The sequence below is a fragment of the Tachypleus tridentatus genome, chromosome 7, assembly GCF_004210375.1.
Source record: "Tachypleus tridentatus isolate NWPU-2018 chromosome 7, ASM421037v1, whole genome shotgun sequence".
In the NCBI taxonomy this organism is placed as follows: Eukaryota; Metazoa; Arthropoda; class Merostomata; order Xiphosura; family Limulidae; genus Tachypleus; species Tachypleus tridentatus.
Genome location: NC_134831.1, coordinates 140,311,582 through 140,334,066, shown reverse-complemented (window position 1 = coordinate 140,334,066; position 22,485 = coordinate 140,311,582). Strand labels below are relative to the sequence as shown.

Genomic DNA, 22,485 nt, shown 5'->3' with positions numbered 1-22,485 from the left:
CTATATATATATCTAAGTAGTTTTCTGTATACATATATATATTTAAGTAGTTTTCTGTATATATATCTATATATATATAAGAGTTTTCTGTATATATATCTATATATCTAAGTAGTATTCTATGTATATATATCTAAGACGTTTCCTGTATATATATCTAAGTATTATTCTATGTATATATATCTAAGACGTTTTCTGTATATATATATATATATCCATATATCTGACCAGTTTTCTGTATATGTATATATATAAGTAGTTTTCTACGTATATCTATATACCTAAGTAGTTCTATATATATATCTATATATCTAAGCAGTTTTCTATATATATATCTATATATCTAAGTAGTTTTCTATATATATTTATATATCTAAGAAGTTTTCTGTATATATATATATATAAGTAGTTTTCTGTAGATATATATCTAAGTAGTTTTTATATCTCTCTATATCTAAGTAGTTTTCTGTGAATATATATATACTGCTGGCCAAAATCTTAAGGCCAATGAACATAAAGAGGAAATATGCATTTTGCGTTGTTAGACTCAACCACTTATTTGAGTAGAGCTTCGAAATATGAAAATAAGACAAGGGGAAATAAAAATACTTTTTTGGCATTTAATAAGGAAAATGTGAACACTATAAAATTAGCCTAAATACTAGCTGGTCAAAAGTTTAAGACCATACCTAAAATAAGTCCTAAATAGGATAGGAAATGCCCAACAAGAGGTCTCAGTAGTAAGTTGCACGGCCGAACACGCTGGATGGTCCAAAATAATCACGTTATTCGCCATGAAAAAGTCCTTTGTCCTGCTAAAAGATCCAGTCATTTCCACACAAGCGAGGACCTTCAATCAATAAGGGTGTTCTCTCCAACATGCCAATATAGCCAGCCTCTGGATAACCTAAAGCTCCATTGTTCCATGGAAGGGGAAAGCACCCCAGATCATGATGGAACCTCCTCCACTGTGTTGTGTAGAAAATGTTTCCGGTGGAATATTCTTGTCGTGCCAGTAACGTTGGAAGCGATCTGGACCATCCAGGTTAATTTTTTTCTCATCAGATAACAACACCTTCTTCCAATTTTTTACGTCCCATGTTTGGTGTTTATCAACAAAATTTAACCGAACTGTTTCGTGGTGTGGAAGGAGGTGTGGCCTTTGAAGACGTTTACGGTTTTTAAAGCCTTTCTCTCGTAGATGCTATCTTATTGTTCTTGAGTTGCGTTCTGCGTCCGTAAGGGCCTTAATTTGTTTCGACGATCGGCTGGTGTCTTGCCGGACAACCCATCGAATCCTCCTGCTCATCGCCGGTGAAAATTTCTTGGGCCGACCACTTGAAATTCTCGTTCCGTATCCCTCAGGGTCTTTTAAGAAATTTGCAACAGCAGTTTTACTGTGCCCAATCTCACCAGCGATGGCACATTGAGAAAGACCTTCCTTTTGCAGCTCGACAATTCTGCCACGTTTAAATTCTGTCAACTTTTTAGCCTTTGCCATGTTTTTACCCAATGTAACACGGGAGATGTCAGTGGAAAATGTTGACAACGCTAATGCTTGAACACAAATGACTAAATTGCGTGACGTGTTTACTGATTAACGCTTCGTTTTAGCATTGTCTTAAACTTTTGGCCAGCTAGTATTTAGACTAATTTCACAGTGTTTACATTTTCCCTATTAAATGCTATAAAAGTTTTTTATTTTTATTTTTCCCTTTTCTCATTTTCATCTTTCGAAGCTCTACTCAAATAAGTTGTTGAATCTAACAACGCAAAATGCATATTTTCTCTTTATGTTCATTGGCTTTAAGATTTTGGCCAGCAGTGTATATATCTAGGTAAGGAGAATAGATTCTAAAGACTCAGCTCCGAACCACGTGAAAGTATACTACAGGAACAAACACATCTAATGATGCAGGAACATTAGTTCAAACTAATGGTGCTGTATTATTAAAGATGAATCTACTTTATAAATGAAATTTTTTATGCATTCCACTCTATCTTTCTATAAGTAGTCGCCCCCCTGAGGACTTACAAAGCTAGAAACATCTTTGCCGTCACCATATCTATAGATGTGTTGCTGTTTTGAATTAACATATGGGAACGACAAGGAGGTTAAGAGAAGTGCTGGTTTTTTGAAGTCATTTATGACACTGTTTATGGAAATTATCCAATTCGAAATGTGCATCGTTGGTAATATTTTTCATTCCTGTACGTGCACCGATACAAAAAACAACACAAAATGCATCTTTGGCAGAAATTAACCGTTTCTGTTTTTCAGTATAAGTACAGCGGTTCATTCGAAGAAACCTCGATATAAATATATATTTATAAGCTGGTACACATTTAAATATTCAGGTAGTTGTCACCAAAGGTTTCCTTATTTTTAATCTACGCTTTTATGCAGCTGCTCAAAAAAGATATATTAATTTCAATTAATTTAATTTTTTAACCGTTTAAAAGTTATGCATAAGAAGATGTCTGATTGATTTTTAAAATGTCGCTACGTATGGTGATTCTCAATTAGCAAGTAAATAGTTGTTTCCCTAAACTGTTCACTTGTGTATTCAATATTTAAAGCGATTATATATGAATACTAGATGTAGTTTTGCCAAGTCTCCGAAAGTGTCCTGTTTCGAGAGTAACTAAAACTATAATTAAGAGTAATAAGTATTTCTTGCTTTTGAAGTTCATATGTCATGATGTATTGTTGCGTACAGAGTGCATAATTCTTCTCGTGATTCATAACGTGCACGTTTTACTGACGTCACGACAGAACAAATTGAAACGTTAATTAAGCGTCCCCTTACGAGACATCATTTTAGTGTTCACTGACTGTTTGACAGACAAAACACAACTGTATAGTGGTCTGAATGGATAAAACATAAAAATTAATTATAACTCCTACTGTATTTTACCTTATATACTCAGACAATTTACAGTCGTTTATTCCACTAGACATTGTCGGTTACAAGCGATTCTGTATACTGCTATTTATTAAAGTAATATGAACATTGACTTCGCCGAGTTACATTCCTTATTTAAATGTTTCCATTCAGGATTAACTGCCTTTCCAAGGCTTAAATGCCCCCCAGTGGCTCATCGGTACGTCTGCGGACTTACAACGCTAAAAACTGGGTTTAAATACCCGTGGGGGGCAGAGCACAGATAGCCCATTGTGTTTTGTGCTTAATTCAAAACAATCAAGGCTTAAATAATCCTAAACACCCCTGAAAAATCCACATCAAAACTCCTTCGAGTTTGGGTAAGCTCAAATATTATACAGGAATATTGCTCCCAAAGAAAATATTTTTTTCTGTACAGTTGGATATTCGATCAAAGTCTGCTCTTTATTTCTGGAAACCATTCACAAGATATACATATAGTAATTATAAAACGTAAAACATATCAACATAATAAGCGTACTCTGGAATTTTTCTCTCACTACAAAAGTTGGTTTCATCTTGTACTTTAAATGCTGATGAAGTTACTTTATCTTCTTAACTGTTCAGTAGCGTACTCCGAAACGATTACTTTTACACATCTGGTTTATTATACTGTGTGAAATCCCACAAACCGTCTAAGCCATTATCAACTTACGAGTATTTTTTTCGGGCGTGAAAAACGGTTTGGTTTAACGACTTCCCAAAGCTAGTGTATGTTATATTTCATGAGTAAAATCTAAATTGGAATTTACGTTTTCATAACTTGGAGGTTGCAGGCAACCTAAAATTAATAACGCTACAAGCAGATACTTTATACTTGGAATCTAGGTTTCAAACTTCGAAACACAAATAGCATTACATCCTGCTAAAGTAAATTATTAGTTCCTATCAGTATTTTCATTTTTCGCTCTTTTTATGTGTGTGATCGACATAAAGGATCCAAAAGTTGGTAGCTCATAGCTTTTTAAATATAAAAATTTTAAATCGCAACTGGAATAACGGTGCATTCGAAAACTGCTCATAAAGCTGCTTCAGAAACCACGTACTCATAACTTTATTACCTCTTTTACTTGTTGTCCTACAAGAAGTTTAACAGTCGCTGTTTATAGCTTATGCTGGTTCCAGTCATAATCAACTTAAAGGCTCTGTGTCTTGTCACGCGTCGGCTTCTGTCAAAGATTTTTATCGAAGAATGTCGCGCCTAGCTTCCTAGTGCATGTTGAGTTCTCAGTTTTTTCTTTCCTTCTGAAATACGCACATTTTAGTCTAGCTATAAAATACACTTCTGCAAATGACTATATGATGACTCAACAAAATTTAGCGTCTGTGCAATACTAATGCCTAGGAGATCATAAAAATCTTTCTCTCTCTCCAATGGTCATCCTCTGTTGTAAAAATCTCCCTCGAAGAGGCTTTTAAACGAACTTTATTACAAAGAATCGGTGTAATAGATGCCCTGACAGTGATTATGTCAGGCTTTTAATTTAGTATCTCTGTGTTTTGTCGAACAAGAAGAAACGACGAACGCCCTCAGACGGTAGTAAAAATTACACTTCATAGCAACGCTAAACTTATCCTACAAGCTCAAAACAAAAATCAATTACAACCTCTTCGTTGTGTCATTGCTTATCAAAAGTAGCATATCTGCTTGTGATTAGCTTCTTGAAGTTAGGAAATATGGGAAACGTTGGCCTCTTACATTCTCAGAGCCTTCCCAACGATTGGTTTTGTTTTAAATTTCGCGCAAAGTTACACGAGGGCTATTTACATTAGTCGTCCCTAATTTAGCAGTCTAAAGCTAGAGGGAAGGCAGCTAGTCATCATCACCCACCGCCAACTCTTGGGCTACTCTTTTTACCAACAAATGGTGTGATTGACTCTCACATTATAACGCCACCAAAATTGAAAGGTCCAGCATATTTGGTGTGACGGGGATTCGAACCCGCGACCCTCGGATTACGAGTCGAGTGCCGTAACCACCTGGCCATGCCGGGCCTATTTGAAATGAAGTTGTTCCTTAAATACTCAAGTACAATGACACTTTCATGTGAAACGTAAATACATTTCTCATTTGATTTTGAAAACTTACGAGGAATAATAAAGAAGATATTAAACACTGAAGATTCCCATTTAGAAAGAAAAATTAGCTTGCAACCCTTTTCATTTTTGGCTATGTGTAAGCTTAGTCATTTGCTAATCATGACGCGTCTGCTACATTAACGTACTTGAAAGATACTACCCCAAAACATGTAGACATAATGAATGTCAAATTACTTTTTTCAGCTGTTTGTCATGTCATCCAGAATATGCAGGCTACTGTTGACATGAGTCATAGCCAAACAAAGCAAATGTCGCCCTCTAGTGACAGTGGATTTATATTCTCCGTAATTTCATTTCTGTGTGCACTTGCTGCTCTGTGGTAATTGTTTTGTTTATGTTCAACAGAAATTTATTATAAGAATGTATTTTACAAACGCAGGTTAATTATATTCCACAATCCTAAGATTAACCACTTCATTTTCGTTTAGAAAAACTTTACTTATAAATAAAAGTTTTTGTTAGATATGATAATAATTTTCTAAGAGTGTTGTTACTCGTAGTAAATAACACAAAATAAAGAGTTTACCTGTGTTAATTACTTTTAAAAGATATGCACAACAAAAGTTTTTTAAAAGCAGCTAAACGCATTATTATTGTAATTTTTTTTATCACAATTATTGTTTTATTAATATTTATATTCGTATAGTAAAACATTTCGCAAAACACTCTTTTAACACAAATTTTCTTTATAATTTAGTAAATAAAATAGAAAAGAAAACCAAGTCGGTAAAAAGTAACAACAATAAACTATTAATTAATTAGAAATAATAATTCCTTTCATTTTACATTTTTTCCCTAAATTCATTAATACAGTTAAGACATGATATTGGCCTAAGCACACATGCATGTATAAATCCTTGTGTTATGCATTTACAAGAACTGAAATTTTTACACTTTGGTAGAGAAATTTTGTCCCACTATAAAATTCGTTTTCTTTTTCAACAATATAAAAACCAGTTTTTCTCTGTCTACGGTATTTACTATGTTGCAGTCTTACCCGTGTAGTTCATAATTGTTTTATTAACGATTATCCCTTTATATTCTCAATTTTACCAGAGTTGTTTGCGTTACCGTCCACTTCTCTGTAAAGCATTTCGATTCCTAAGTTCATATTTGATCGTGAGAGTATATACACACAAAAAGGCTTCTTCGGATAGTGTGAGTTTTATGAAAGGCACAAGTAAATTATTATCTCGATATCATCTTGGATACTTATAAGAAATAGTGGTCACATTTTGATGGTTACCCCTCATGCAGTTGTTCTGAAAGGTCTCTTAGTAAACTGGTTATATATTGAAACCTTAGCTTTGTTAGTAAATGATATGCTTTTGGTTTCATCCATTTTTTATGTGGAACTCCACTAATGAAACAGTCACATGGTGTTTTCTGCTGTTTATGTGCCAGTATTTCAATGTTATTATTATTTTTACAGATCAAGTCATAAATTCACTTTCACCTTTCGTTCAGTTTTAATTTTTATTCATTTATCTGAGTTTTTCTCGACTTCATTTTAACGCGATCTATGTCATTATTTTTTGTATGATAAACGCTTGTGAATTCTTTTTCATGTCTGGTTTCATCTCTTCAGTTCGTTATTTAAATACGTCCTTGTTTTCTTACAAACTGAATCGACCATCTTTCCGTTATCTGTGCATTCTTACTACCTGTTAACTTAGTAATCTCAGTGAAAATTACCAGATTCATTTCAGTTCTTTTGGTCATATCGTTAACGAACTAATTGATATACATAATTATTCCATTGAACTTCTGAAAAAATATACTTGATAAATACAAGTAAAAAGTGTTACTTCTGCTTTCGGTCCTTTTGAAAATGTTAAATAATTTTTTTGAAATATATATGATCAGTTGCAAATGGCCTCTGTGAGTGAAATGGTCTGAAAATAGTAGTTTATTGAATGAAAATAATTAATTTATTCATTTCAATCTTTTAGGTAAATAAATTTTAATAAATAAGTAAATTATTCCAATATTCTATTTGTGTTGAATCGCATGAATCTTTTGTACGCTATTCAGCCGTTTCTATATATTTTTAGAAGATTAATTACTTTTTAGTTAAAATATATTTGGATGAAAATTAGTTTGAATTTTGATAAGAATAGCAGATAGATTTTATACAGATTACCGTAGCTCAAATTTATACCTTGGAGCAGCGATTAATTTCTAGAAAAAAAAAAGAGAATGATATCACGTGCTGACGTTTAAAAAACACTAGTAAAGCATTATTGAGGTTCGAGGGGAGTAATATTGATGGTTGCATCAACCAATTATCAACTAACAATACAACCGTCCTAAAATTAATTATAGTGTTACCGTCTTTAGATAAAAACGAAACAAAAATACAAAACAGATGCTGGTTCTTAGACCCGCAAAGTGGAGGTTTGAAAGCTATCGGGCTATGAAATGTATGATTGGTTATTTCTCTGAACCCTAACCGAGTTTGTTGAGAAGCAAGAGCTGAATCTGGAAGGTACACAAAAATAATCTTTATTTACAAAGAGACAAACACAATACAAAATACAATAAGCAAATATGTTTGGTGAATGTGTAACTGGTAAGAAATATACGAGGGTACTTTTCATAAATTCTCTCACCATTTCAATTTGTTTTACCTCTTGTAAGTTAATCTAAAATAAAACGCTTCATCTTAAACAAAAATAACGACTACAAAATATTAACTAAGTTCTAAAATTTTACTTAATGGTTAGAGTTAACTTGCCCAAATTAACAATCTTTAGGTTTTACTTACAATGTTAATAGTTTAAACGAAAAAGAAATTAGGGACGGCTAGCGCAGATAGCCTGTTAAAAGAGTAGAGTTATTAATCTTTACGCAAAATTCAAAAACAGAAACAGTTTTTAAATCAAACAAACAATTCCTTAAAAAAAACTTTCTTTAAATGCTCTGTCTTATTCTGTTTGTTTTTCTTTCTACCTTTTCACAATTTTCATCAAAAAGAATGAATGACCTGAAGGAGCAACGACTTGCTGTGAAATTTTGTGTTAAACTTGGAAAATCTGCGACTGAAACTTTTGCTATGCTTAACACACGGCTTACAGTGATGTTGCTATGAAGCGTACGGCATGTTTCAAGTGGCATAAACGTTTTAAGGATGGTCGACAGTCCATTGAAGATGATGAGCGTCCTGGACGTCCTTCCACGTCAACTGACGACCCACACGTCGACAAAATCAACACCCTGGTGCGGGCAAATCGACGTCTGGCTGTCAGGGAGCTTGCTGAAGAGTGTGAGATATCAGTTGGATCTTGTTACGAGATTTTGACCGAAAAATTGAAGATGCACCGCGTTGCTGCGAAATTTGTGCCTCAGAACTCGTGAGTTTTGGCCAAACACTCGATCACTGTTCTTCCCCACCCCTACTCACCTGACATTGTGAAAGTGATACCAACAGAAAGATAACAAAAAGTTTCATCAAGTGTCATGGATGTGAAGTTAGACTAGCTTCAAATAATTTTTACAGCATATGACCAAAAATCTCTGTGCATTAGATATCAAGTACTACACCAGTGATTGAACTTCCAATGGCAACAATGACACCAGTCATTGCACCACAAAGAAATGGAATACTTATACAAGGACTTATTAGAAGTAAATTTACATCTACTGACTGGAGTGTAGTAGAACCAAACACAGTAATGTGCTCTAAGAGATTATCGGTTGGAAGAGCTCTCATAGACCTGGAGAATAAAAATATTATAATTAGAGACATGAACATAAACAATGAAATTCGAGTCAGGATTGAATGAGATACTGACATATGTGAAATTGTGCAGGTAGTACTTCCACATGAAATACTATTGAAAGTAGCTATCTTTAAGGCAACATATAGGAAGTTTGATGTCAAATCCTAGCATATGTACAGACTACACATTCTCTTACAAGAGCTGTGGAGATCTTAAAATTTATCAATTTCAAGGATTAAATGACTTGCTCATACAGTATCAAGATACCTTCTCCGGCAAAAAGAGACTGAGATGCTCAAAGCCACGAAGGAAGAAGAATTATTAGAATTGGTATTAGTCTTTAATAATTATGTATTATATCTGTGAAGAAGGATGATGGATTCATATAGTTACAAATCAGAAAACTGGTTTGTTTGTTTTGAATTTTGTGCAAAGCTACTCGAGGGCTATTTGCACTCAAATCAGAAGATGAATGAAATAAACAAAAAAAATGCCTAATTACTACCAAAGAATTATTTTTATTGTGGACACTTTATTTATATCAAAGTGGTTTACAACGTTGGATACTGGCAAGTGCAAGACAATGAAGTAGAGTGAAGGCAGACTCTACTCCAAGAAATGGACTGTGATAATTTGTTTTACTACCATTGAGATTATGTAATGAACCTGTTACATTTTAGTCACCATTGGAGTGTGCTTTCTATAAGCTGCCTTGAAACATCATACACATTTACTTCTATGATACAACCACACATGAGAAATCCTTTTATAATGCTTGCAATGGGCTAAGCTGCCACGGATAGTTCTGGATTGGTTAAGGAAAATTAAACTTTAGTTGAATCCAAAGAAATGTGAATTGTTTCTTAAATAGTCAGTTTCTTGGAGCACAAAGTCAATAGTCAAAGAATTTTTACAAACACATCTAAAACTGACAATGTTCAGAATTGGTCAACACCAAGAAACTTGCATGAGCCAAGAGGATTTCTAAAAATCATTCTCTAATAATATAACTTATCCTCTACACAGATTTGCAGAAAGTTCAACATTTCAAGAAACATATTTTGAATATTTCTGCAAATTTCACCTGAAAATAGTTCTAGTGAATAACAAATGCTTAACACTTCTTTCATAGTGTACATTTCTTGTAAATTTTGATGTACCCAATCTGCAATTTTATATCATTATTCCACGTGTTAAAAAATAAAACAAAAATATCTTAAAATAACAAACTCACAAATTTCAGAGTGCATAGTTTTAAAACTTGCATTGAGAACTTTTTTATGATAAACAATATAATTAACAAAGTTCATTGCTCTTAAACTATTTATTAATGTGTTTTTTTTTTCTCAATGTAAACTGGATTATTGGGGCTCAGCCACGCATGGTTTATGAACAACATATAAACATGCATTTGAAGCCTAGTTCTCTTAATTCTTCAAACATCTAGTGTCACTCAACATTTTATTGATCTGCTGTTTTATTAATGTATGTCAATAAATTTGGTATCACTTTGTTTATTATAATTTAACTTTCAGTATTATACAGTAGTTAATTTTTTAATTTAAAACTAAACATCAAAACAAAACTCCTAAATATCAATTTTTGCGTGTCACGTCTTGTATTGAATGAAGCGCGGATTCAGAATAGATGTTTGTGATACCCAGACACAAAGTGTATAGTTTCTTATGAAATAGAAACTCAAATAATTGATAGTGACAAGCTAGATTATAAAAGAACCTCCCCTCGCAATGATTTGTAAGTCAAACACAGTGGCTCTGCTCACCTCTTTCCATTTTTACAAATACTTGTTTACATACAAGTTTCTATCTGTGATGTGTAAATAAACAATCAAAAGTTCATGTCCTCCTGGTGGTTTTCTTAGTCTCTATATAAGGTGGGAAGTCCCAAGGTTATTTCTTCGTTTTGGGTTATGAAAGAAAGTGATAAGTGAAAATCATTTTGTTTTTTCATTCAAATACAGTTAAGTTACCAAGCCTGATAAACTACTGTGGAATTATGAAATAATGATAATCTACAACATTTGGTTACTGCAAAATGTGTACATAAAACCTAAAATGTTATTTTGTTTCACATCCTCTCCATGTGCGAAATTTGGCAAGGCTTAGTAAATTACAGCAAGAGAGAAAACACAATAACAAAGTTTGTAAGTCAAAAGAATCATTGTTTTCTCTATTTATTTATTGTTCTATATCCTTTAAGAAAAAGTAACTAAAATTTAAGAACTTATTTGTTTGATATTAAATAAATACATAATTAGAAGTGAAATGTGACTATGTTTCATAAAAAAACAAAAAGTATCTCACAGAAAAAAATAATTAATTGCACCAACTTCAGAAGACTGATTTTTTTTTTTTAAATTACGCACAGAGTTACACAATGGGCTATCTGTGCTATGCCCACCACGGGTATTCGAAACCCGGTTTTCAGCCTTCAGAAGTCCGCAGACATACCGCTGAGCTACTGTGAAACTCATCTATCCGACATATCAAACCATGTTTGCTAATAAATCAACTGTTTTTACACTATAAAACAATTTATAATCTCTGATTAAAAATCACCACAACTTACTTACATTTAACATTTCATAAATGTTAATCTACTTATAATTTGATAGACTTATATCGTGATAAAAATAATATTCGACCACAGTTTTTACTTTCACATTTTCGAAACAAGTAGCTTTTTTTTATGACTTCGATGTATTACGGTAAGTTATATGTGGTTAAACAACACATTATTTAATGTATTTGAACGTTTATCTTAAAGCAAACCTTCTTGATTGTTTTTTGACAGGTCATTGATGCTTTCGTCTGTTGTAAAACGATTCTGAAAAAAACAACAAATATATACATTAATTCTTCCATTTGAATATCAGATATTTTGACAGAAAGCGGTAAATTTCAAACCATATTAAGTTACACAAAATCGGAGTATTACACTTACCACCTCCAAACCAAGTGTAAAGCAGTATATCTTAACCATATTCAATAACACTTACCATCTCCAAGTTTTATATGAAAGAAACATGAAAAATTATACGAAATATATATTTTATATACAATAACGACTAACCTAAGTTACGTAAATTAAGCCAACATTTAAGCTTGCGCCATCTGCTAACCGCAATTCCCATTTCGATGTTTTTGATCAATCACTTTAAGAACTATAAGATGATCATAATTATTTTGCTTTTATCCCTTTGGATCGAAAGATGAAAACCATATAATGTTTTTCATGGAACTTACTTCTTACAAATAATAACGCTAAATGACATACACTATATTTTCGACTGTGCCATCCACCCCTCCATCCCCGCTCTGTATTTGTTTTTCTTATAGCAAAGCCACATCGGACATTCTGCTGAGTCTACCTAAGGGAATATTCCCGCTCTTCTACCATTATAGGAACCTACTCTGCGCAACTGCAAATGTTAAACTCATAATCGCGTCGGCCTTGAATATCGAATAACAAATAAGAAACAAATCTCTAGCCCCCCGCTAGTACAGCGGTATGTCTCCGGATTTACAACGCTAAAATCAGGGGTTCGATTCCCCTCGGTGGGCTGAGCAGATAGCCCTATGTGGCTTTGTTGTAAGAAAAACACACACACACACACACAAATCTGTAATATTATTTATTTACTATAATTAATATACACTACTATATGGTGAAAAAGGACCCAAAAACTTCATAAATTCTGTATTTAGTGCTGTTGACTCTTACAAGTGTATGATTGTTAATATTAACACCTTTTCACACTCTATATCGAACTATATTTACAAACTAGTATTTCATATTTAAAATTTTCGTTGCTTGTAACGTTAGCCTAACGTACAATGCATCCTGCAGTTAAATTAATGTCCAATAATAATTATCCAGTTTAACCTTCTAAATACCTAATATTGTGAAGTCCTACCGATAAAAAACAAACAATGAGTTATATTATTCTATGTAAGAATTAAGTGCTTCTTCTACAGATAGTAATACAATTTTACAATAAGAAATAGCAAGAGTGACAACTAAACCGAAAATAATAAGAACATATCGAAAATTTTACCCGAAAGCATGACCTTTAATTTTCATCAAAACATGTTTAGTTTGTACAGAATAATTCCATTTACAGTTTTCAGTCACAGTCGCATTTCCGTCAGGCTACCTGTAAAACTTTAAGCAATAATAGAATACAGTTTTGATACATTTCATTCCACGTTGTTTTGTATTGGCTCTGAAAGTCACGTTTGGGTTCAATTTCGCGCAAAACTACATGAGGGCTATCTGCGTTAGCCGTCCTTAATGTAGCAGTGTAAGACTAGATGAAAGGCAGCTGGTCATCACCACCCATCGCCAACTCTTAGGCTACTCTTTTACCAACGAATAGTGGGATTGACCGTAACATTATAACGCCCCTAAGGCTGAAAGGGCAAGCATGTTGGGATTCGAACCCGCGACACTCGGAGTAGAGTGCCTTAACCACCTGACGGTCACGTGCTTCCTTTTTATCTTTAAATTGTGTTAATATAACATAATCAACCAACTTCAGCATTTTTACTGGGATAAAGTATTATAAAAAATTACAAAGAAAACACGAAAAACCTGTATAATTTATTGTCACCCCCGTATTTTATTTGACACAGATTATATTTTGTTTCATGCTGTCATACAGTTTAGAAATGTCTCATTACGAACTATAATCCCAAATGCTTTATTGCTCCTCATACTTCAACCAACTTGTTCGACTGTATTTGTTATTTACATTTTTTTACATATGTCCATACAGCTTCAAGAATAATCATACCGAGAGAATGTGTAGGCCAGCACAAAGTTATTAGTCAGGTTTTCGTTTTACCACACGTTTGGAATCATTATTGTAATGAGAAATTATGCCCCCCAGGTCAGGTGGTGTTAGGGCACTCGACTCGCAATCAGAGGGTTACGGGTTCGAATCCCCCTCCCGCACCTTTCCAAACATATTCGTTATTTCAGCTGAAAAGGATGTTATAATGTAACAATCAATCCCACCATTCGATGGTAAAAAAGTAGCCTAAGAGTTGGCGGTGGGCGGTGATGACTAACTGCTTTCCTTCTAGTCTTACGCTGCTAAATGCGGGACGGCTAAAGCAGATAACCCTCGTGTAGCTTTGCGCGAAATTAAAATCAAACAAAAAAAAACCAAATTATTGCAGGCCTGTTTTATCGGCATACCCTGAATTACTTCACATTTTATTTGAGGCGAATCATCTCCAGAGTTTCCATAAAACTACTATTCAAATAAGAAATTTTGAGTCACGTTACCAGTTGAAACTCTAATTTGTATGTGTTCAAAATGTGTTAAATATCTGAGCCAGGAGCGCGTCCCCCACATCACTGCTACTGCTGGTGGATAGTGTAATAACACTGCATAACAATTTTTTTTTTGAAAAGTTTTGCTTCCTGAAGAGTATTTGCTAATTGTGACAGGTATCTGGTGGGTATGCACAAATATAGTTTTGGTTTTGCCTCATCACGTAGGAACTTTGAGAAATAGACAGTTAACTGTTTACCGGCAATAACGTATTTAATTGCGTTTATGTTTCTAATACGCTATTAAGTTCAACAGAATTAAGTGTTTTGCTCCTGATTTTCGTTTGTATTCAATGTCCGGTGCATCACGTTACAGTGTCCAACAGTAGTCAGCAACCATTGACGGATTCCAGTTGCCCTGATATCGTGTTTCCATTGTAGCAATGTCCTGGTGAAACCTTTCACCGTGTTCGTCACTGACAGCACCGAGATTTGTGGGGAAGAAGTCCAAGTGTGAGTGGAGGAAATGAATTTTAAGTGACATGTTACAGAAACGAAAATTTTTAGACATAAATATGAGAAAAAAATAACAAAACTGAAGATTTCGATGAAACGGTACGTGACGAGCAAATCTGGATGTGATTTTCGTTATCAGCAGCCAAAAATCTATAAGGAACACCCGACGGTGTTCAAAAAGCAAAAACTTTGATGTGCAGTGTAACCTACACGTTTATACTGGTGTCACATTTTCTGGCTTGTTTGATTTCATCCAATCAAAGCTTAAAAAAACAACACATGACTATACTCTGGTGAACTTCATTTTTATACAGTTAAAGCGTAGCATTTGCGTACTATTTGCTTTTTATTGCCTTTTTCTTTACAGTTGGTATAATTATTTTCAGCACTGTATTTGTCTGTACGCGTATGATCATATAAAAAGATCATATATCAGATTTCTCTCTGATACAGTAATTTTTGAACTACAACATTTCATGTGTTTTTCGTTTATAAACTGCCTTTAAATTACGGCTTCTTTACATTTAAATTAAACTATGAACTATAACACTTCGCTTTGTGTGACAATATATTTGCCAACATTAACCCAATACATACTCTACCTCTGGCTCGCATGAGTCCGTTGCACAGAATGTCACCGAAATATTGACATCTAAAGTCCCGTTTCTTTCTGATGACATTTCTTGCTGAGCATACGAAGCATGGTTGGTAGAACTAGAAGATGTTCAGCCCACTTTACTACGTCATGTGTTTCACACTGTTTGTTTAGAATTACGCACATCCGGGCTACCTGTGATCTGCCCACCACGGGTATCGAAACCTGGTTACTAGTGTTGTAAGTCCGTAGACATACCGCTGTGCCGCTAGTGGGCGACAGAGTTGAAAAAATATGTATAGTTCATATTTTAATGACATTAGTTTCGAGTGCTACCATGCTTCTCGTGTCATCTATGGGTGCCCCCCGCTAGTACAGCGGTAAGTCTACGGATTTACTATCCAAAACTCAGGGGTTCGATTCCCCTCGGTGGGCTCAGCAGATAACTCGATGTGGCTTTGCTATAAGAAAACACAAGCACACACACACACACAGACACCTCCGGGTGCCTACATAAGTTAAACGATTAGAATTTATACAATTAGATATATATTACGAAAATGTAATTATACGAAATATAAAGCAAAAGGATATAAAACAGACCTTACTTCACAAACTGCCTGATGTTATTAAAACATGATATTCAATCCATCTTTCGCTTCTTTGCTAAAACATATATGAATAAATACAATGTACTTTATTAACATACACACATAAGAATAAGCAAAACTTGTACCTCCTTGTCATCAAAGTTGTCTGTTTTGTCCAACTCAGAATAAACGTTTGGAAACATACTCAATAACGGATCGTTAAAGTATGTGATATCGTCACACGGAATCATCACATCCATGGAGTCGTTAAATGGAATCTTGCATTTAAATGCTTCATCATAGTCTGATTCCAGGTTTGTGTTCGGAGAGCTATTCTGTATCATCATGCAATTTCCGATATCAGCTTCTTTGTCACAACTTTCCAAAACTATGCTGTAAAGTGAATTTTCGAGAACAGCATTAACAAAACCATCATTCCCATTTACGTCACTTTTGTACGCTTGTATAGCTTTTACAACCTTTAAGATGACCGGTTGTCCGCTTTTCGTCTCAGTCTTCTCAGGATGCATGAAGAGTTTCTTCTTCTTTTCCCCGTTATCCATGATTTCTAAAAAAAGTGTTAATAAAAAAGTGTTAATTATACAGATAAATGCTGTAGTCATTAAATGGATTAAGCACAACACATAATTTTCAACAACTAAAGAAGACATGGCCAGGTGGTTAGGGCGCTCGACTCGCAATCTGAAAGTCGCGGGTTCGAAATCCCGTCACACCAAACATGCTTGCCTTTTCAGCCGTGGGGACGTTATTATGTTATGGTCAATCCCACTATCCGTTGGGTGATGATTAGCTGACTTTCCTCTAGTTTTACACTGCTAAAATAAGGACGACTAATGCAGATAGCCCTCGTGTAGTTTTGCGCGAAATTCAAAAACAAACCAACAACTGAATTGAATGAGATAGAATACGGCAGTAATATTATTGGGAGCCAAATAATTTTCATGTATATGCAAAAACGGCTCGTTTGGGTTGAGAAAATATTTTACATAGAAGAGCGATTTTTTTTATTCGTGAGATATATTTACTTTTGTTGGTTGATTTTGCTTTCTGTCTAGGTGTGTGCGTATAACGTTTTCTACGGTTTGTGGAAGAAACTTATTGATGTTGATGAAGTATTGTTTTATTTTGTCTAATTCATCGTTAATTTTATCTGGTGAGCATAGTTTTATGGCTGTGTTTATTTGGTTTCTTAGTATGTTGAGTTTTTGTTTTGTTTCATGTGCTGAGTCCCAAGGAATGTATGGGTGATTTTTCGGTGGATTTCTGTTTTGAATTGTGTGTCGGTCCTTGTAATTTTGAGGTTAAGAAATGATATTTGATTGCTTTCTTCCTGTTCACATGTGAAGTTAATGTTGGGATGTATAGAATTAATGTGATATCCCTCTTTACAGAAGTTCCAACCACTGAAGCCTGCAAGATAGCCTTAGAACTCTATATCCGAAACCCTAACCCAACTGTAGACATTCCCAGCAACCAATCAGCAACCCTCCTAAAATTCACCACGATAAAGACAAACTTCATGTTCAACAACCACAACTATATACAAACAAATGGCCTAAGCACGGGCAACCCAGTATCACCAGTTCTAGCCAATATTTTTATGACACAAGTTGAAACAGAAGCAATTAATACAGCATTACATCCACCACTGTACTGGTACATATATGTAGATGACACGGTTGAGGGATTCAAATCTACAGAACACACACTTAATTTTTCAATCACATTAACTCTATACATCCCAACATTAACTTCACATGTGAACAGGAAGAAAACAATCAAATATCATTTCTTAACCTCAAAATTACAAGGACCGACACACAATTCAAAACAGAAATCCACCGAAAAATCACCCATACATTCCTTGGGACTCAGCACATGAAACAAAACAAAAACTCAACATACTAAGAAACCAAATAAACACAGCCATAAAACTATGCTCACCAGATAAAATTAACGATGAATTAGACAAAATAAAACAATACTTCATCAACATCAATAAGTTTTTTCCACAAACCGTAGAAAACGTTATACGCACACACCTAGACAGAAAGCAAAATCAACCAACAAAAGTAAATATATCTCACGAATAAAAAAAAATCACGAAACCATATACTGCTGCATAGAATATATTCCTGACATCAGCAGACAAATAACCAACATTTGGCAAAAACTAGTAACAAAATATGACATTCCAATTAATACCAAATTTATTCAAAAACCAGGCACAAAACTGAGGTCTATACTATGTAAAAACTACACTGACAAACACCACACCAACGTTATTTATAAAATATAATACAATGTGATAACTGCCACGACTTTTATATTAGAGAAACAAGTAGAAAAATGGAAACCAGATTCAAAGAACATAAAAAGTCACCTTCACACGTTTTTGAACACTGCAAGTCAAATAAACACAACATAACCATAGAAAACACTCAAATACTAAATAAAGAAGCAAACATAAACAAACGCAAAATTAAAGAAGCCTTACTTATACAACAACTTAAACCCAAAATAAACCAATATAAAGGAACGCCTTTATACCTATATTAAATATAATAAAAAATAAAATTATATATTCAAACATCTAAGCCCGCCCTCTACATTCCGACACTCAGTTACACAACCCCTGCCAAACATGTGGTCAACTTCCGGTCACTTACCTCTTTCTTTGTGAACCTGACGATGACCGCAGAAGGTCGAAACGTTGTTCGCTCTTCTATGTAAAATATTTTCTCAACCCAAACGAGCCGTTTTCGCATATATATTTCTCTACAAGTGGGTTTTCTCGACATCACTGTTTACAAATAATTTTCAAGAAACAAATTCAACTAAAATGAACTATGTTTGAATATAGATACTCCATGGTGCATAGCTTGGCGTTAAAAATAATTAGGAAGATACACAGTTCGTTTGTCGAATTTTGCGCATAGCTATCTGCACTATCCATCCCAAATATAGCCCTGACGGACTAGTCAACTTTTGACCTACTCTAATGGAATAAAGATTACCTGATACATTATAACGCCCTCACTGGTGAAAGGTATGTTCGGTGATAGAATTTAACTCACAACTCGCAGTTTGCGAGTCAAGCGCTGAAATCAAAGATATACAGTTTACAAGGCATATCAGTGGAGTTGAAATTACAGTGAATCAATAAAATTTGCAGTATGAAGTGTTCACATCATGCGAAATAAAACAACTAAACAAGAAATTAAATATGCCTTACTTATTTAGTACAATATTCGCAACCAGAAAGAACTTTTTTACAACAAAACAGTAGTTTTATAGCTCAAAATGTTCAACACCTTTATCTGTGATAAGTAATAGTTTAATGTGTCAACATCAGTTGATCTGTTTCTTTCTTTTTTCACCGTATATATATATCATTACTTAATGTCAAAAACAATAATATCGAATTTTCACATTCTTGTTTTGCAAGCCAGTTGATAAAAAGGATTTGTCAAAATTCTCATTCGTTAAAGTAATTAATAGATATCTAGTAAAAAAACATCCGTTTAATACCAAATTTAATTGTTTTTAGTAAATTTGGCATTCAGTGTTAGTTCAGTATGGGTGATTTTTCTGTGATTTATTTATATAAATATAATTTATATAAATGGCTTAAGTATGGGCAATCCCATGTCACCAGTTCTAGCTAACATTTTCATGACACAGACTGAATTTAAAGCAATCAATTCAGCCTTACACCCACCACTATACTGGTACAGATACATAGATTCACATCTACAAAACACACTCTTATTAGTTTTCTTAAGCTCGTTAACTCGATGCACCTGTGAGCACAAGAAAAAGAACCAAATAGTATTATCAACCTCAAAATCACAAGAACCGATACACAATTCAAACAGAAATCCACAGAAAAATCACCCATACTTGACTGAACATTCCTTGGGACTCGGTACATGAAACAAAACAAAAACTCAACATATTAAGAAACCAAATGAACACAGCCATAATTAACGATGAAATTAACAAAGTAAAACAACACTTCATAAACATCAACAAATTTCTTCCTAAAACCGTTGAAACAATTATACCCACAGACCTGGATCAACAGCACGGTCAATAACAAACAATAACAAATCTCAAGAAACAACAAGCTATAAAACCTCACACTGCTGCATACCATGTATTCTCAATATCAGCGAAAAAATAACCAACATTTTGAAAACTCTTATAACAAAACACAACATTCCAGTAAACACCAAATTTATTCAAAAACCAGCTATAAAACTAAAGTCACCAGTAGAAACAACGCTGTAGGGACAAAACACGCACCAATTTACCGTCAAGAGAAACCAACAATAACAAAACTATTGAAAACTGTTTCCCTTCTCTACCAACTGCCTTTTATTTTTTAATATAAAACTAGTTTCAGTTGTGTTATTGGAAAATATCAAATATTATTATGCTGTCAGAGAACTTTGACTCTCAGATAAAATTTGTCCAGATTGTGAGATGGATGATAGTGTGTATTTTCTTATACCAAAGCTACATCGGGCAATCTGCTGTGTCCACCGAGAGGAAACGAACCCCCTGGTTTTAGCGTTGTAAATCCGTAGACTTACTGCTGTACCAACGTGGGACGATGGATGATAGAGATACTTTTATAGGAGTTTGAATCATTACACATTCAAGAAGTTAGACTATGTATATAACTTTGTGTGTTATATTTAACGATAAATACGTGAGTTCCATTTCAAAAAACAGAAAGTAGTGACCTAGAAGTAGAAAACAATTTCCTTGAACCATTAAGTGTTCTGAATGTACATTTAGCTTTCTGTAATATTATGTTACGTGTAAAAATATATAAATTTATTTGGTGCAAAACCATTGTAAGAGTTAATATACAGTGAATATACAGTATGTGTTAGTTGCAAAGTTTATTCTATAACGATAGGTTTATTACCTGTGTATGTGTGTGGTACTTCACATACATCTGTTTTAAGTTGTAGGGTAGTGCTATGTGAAGGTCAGTATGACAGTGGGACAGACAGTTTAGTTTTCAAATGTTTTGTACAGTTTCTAAAATAAAGAAACTTTGATTAATTACCCCGTATGTTTCATTTATGGTACTTGAACAAGTATATACGACTGGCATTATTACAATGATGTGTATGTCAGTATTTTATAAACTGAAGTTGTTGTTTTTTTAAATAGCATATATTTTGAAGATTTTATCACAAATATTTCAGTAAGCTTGTTAAATATGTGATTTTACGTAAATATCACAGCTATATTACATCGGATTGTGATGAAATATGAGTTTTCTATATGAAATAGATATTTGTTAGAAACTAATATTCATTGTGAGTAATTTCACCATAAAAGACTACGCTTGACATTTAATTACAAACTAACAAATTTTCGTAAACAGTATCATAATGTATTTTGAAGTTTTATTAGCAAATGTTGTAATAAGTGTCCGCGATTTTACTTCATACACGAAGTATATTATATTTGTACCTTATAAAAAAATCAAAGAACTTTGGTGATGTTTTGTATATTTGATAAAGTATAAATGAAAAATAATTCATGTTATGGTTACAGTTTCAAAACCCATGCAAGGAAGTGTAACTGTTTTGAAGTAGTCGAAAAATAGTTGCTTGATTTATAACTAAGGGTTCTTTTATGTTTGTGTTTGTCAACTATATCTTTGGTGTTTTGTTAATTTTTTGTGATAAAACAACTATATATAGCAACTATTAGACACAAGAGTAACCTGACATTTAAATGTTGTGACCACCTGAAGATGGAAAAGTGTCAAAGTTTGACTGAAATATTACTGATCAAACAGAAATTTGAATGTCATAGAATTATGGTTGCAAAGTGTTGTTGTATTTGTGTGACTTAAAGTGAATAATTTATGCAAAATAGTAAGTTTTGCTATTTTAAATATTAGTAAACTAACTGTTTAAAGAATAATGTGTGACGATTCCCTAAAATAGTGACTGCTTATTCATTGCAACTGATGACGAAGTTATGAAGAAAATGACGTGATCATCATTCGGTCACAGTATAAGTGACCACGTGATCATCTTTAACACAAGTTTGGGTTAGATTCAACGTTTCGTGAACTTCCAATACAAACAGTAAGTCATTCATTTATTATTTATAGTTTTAGCAAAAATTAATTATTGAACAAAACTTATAAAGGTGAAAGGGCGTTTTTTTGTATAATTAACATGGTGATTGGTGTTTCGTAAAATACTTTAAACAATTAGTATATTCTGTGAGTACATGTAATAAATCCTGATGGAAATATTGACACAAGCTAAACCTCTGTACTGTCTTTAATTTTAAAAGTGACGTAGAATAAACTCATCTTGCTGATAAATAAATAAAAACTGGCGGTTGTCAATTATTTGAAATCTTCGTCTAATATATAGCAATAATGTTTCTAAACGTGAGATAATTAAAATAACGAAATCTCACATATTTAAGTAGAATAGACCTTTTATTTTGTCTCAAGCTGACTGATACAGTCTGACCATTTGCTGTATGTTGGGCACGGTATGCTATAATTGTACACTAACCCGTCAAATCTTGAAAATACAGTGTTTTTATGACTATATAATGAACATACACGTGTGTTTTTCATATAGCAAAGCCACAAAGGGCTATCTGCTCAGCCCACCGAGGGGAATCGAACCCCTGATTTTATC

At 33.6% G+C, this 22,485-nt stretch overlaps 1 protein-coding gene across 1 annotated transcript in view; it reads right to left on the bottom strand.

Moving 5' to 3' along the window:
- Positions 1–8,465: 8,465 nt before the first annotated feature.
- LOC143256744 (uncharacterized) overlaps positions 8,466–22,485 on the bottom strand; it is a 79,172-nt gene continuing 65,152 nt past the window's right edge. Inside the window, exons 5-6 of the mRNA XM_076514379.1 lie at positions 15,916–16,337; positions 8,466–11,614 (exon numbers count right to left, since the gene is read on the bottom strand). Of these exons, the coding sequence (XP_076370494.1) occupies positions 11,549–11,614; positions 15,916–16,337 (488 nt within the window). The 3' untranslated portion in view covers positions 8,466–11,548. The remainder of the gene's footprint in view (positions 11,615–15,915; positions 16,338–22,485) is intronic.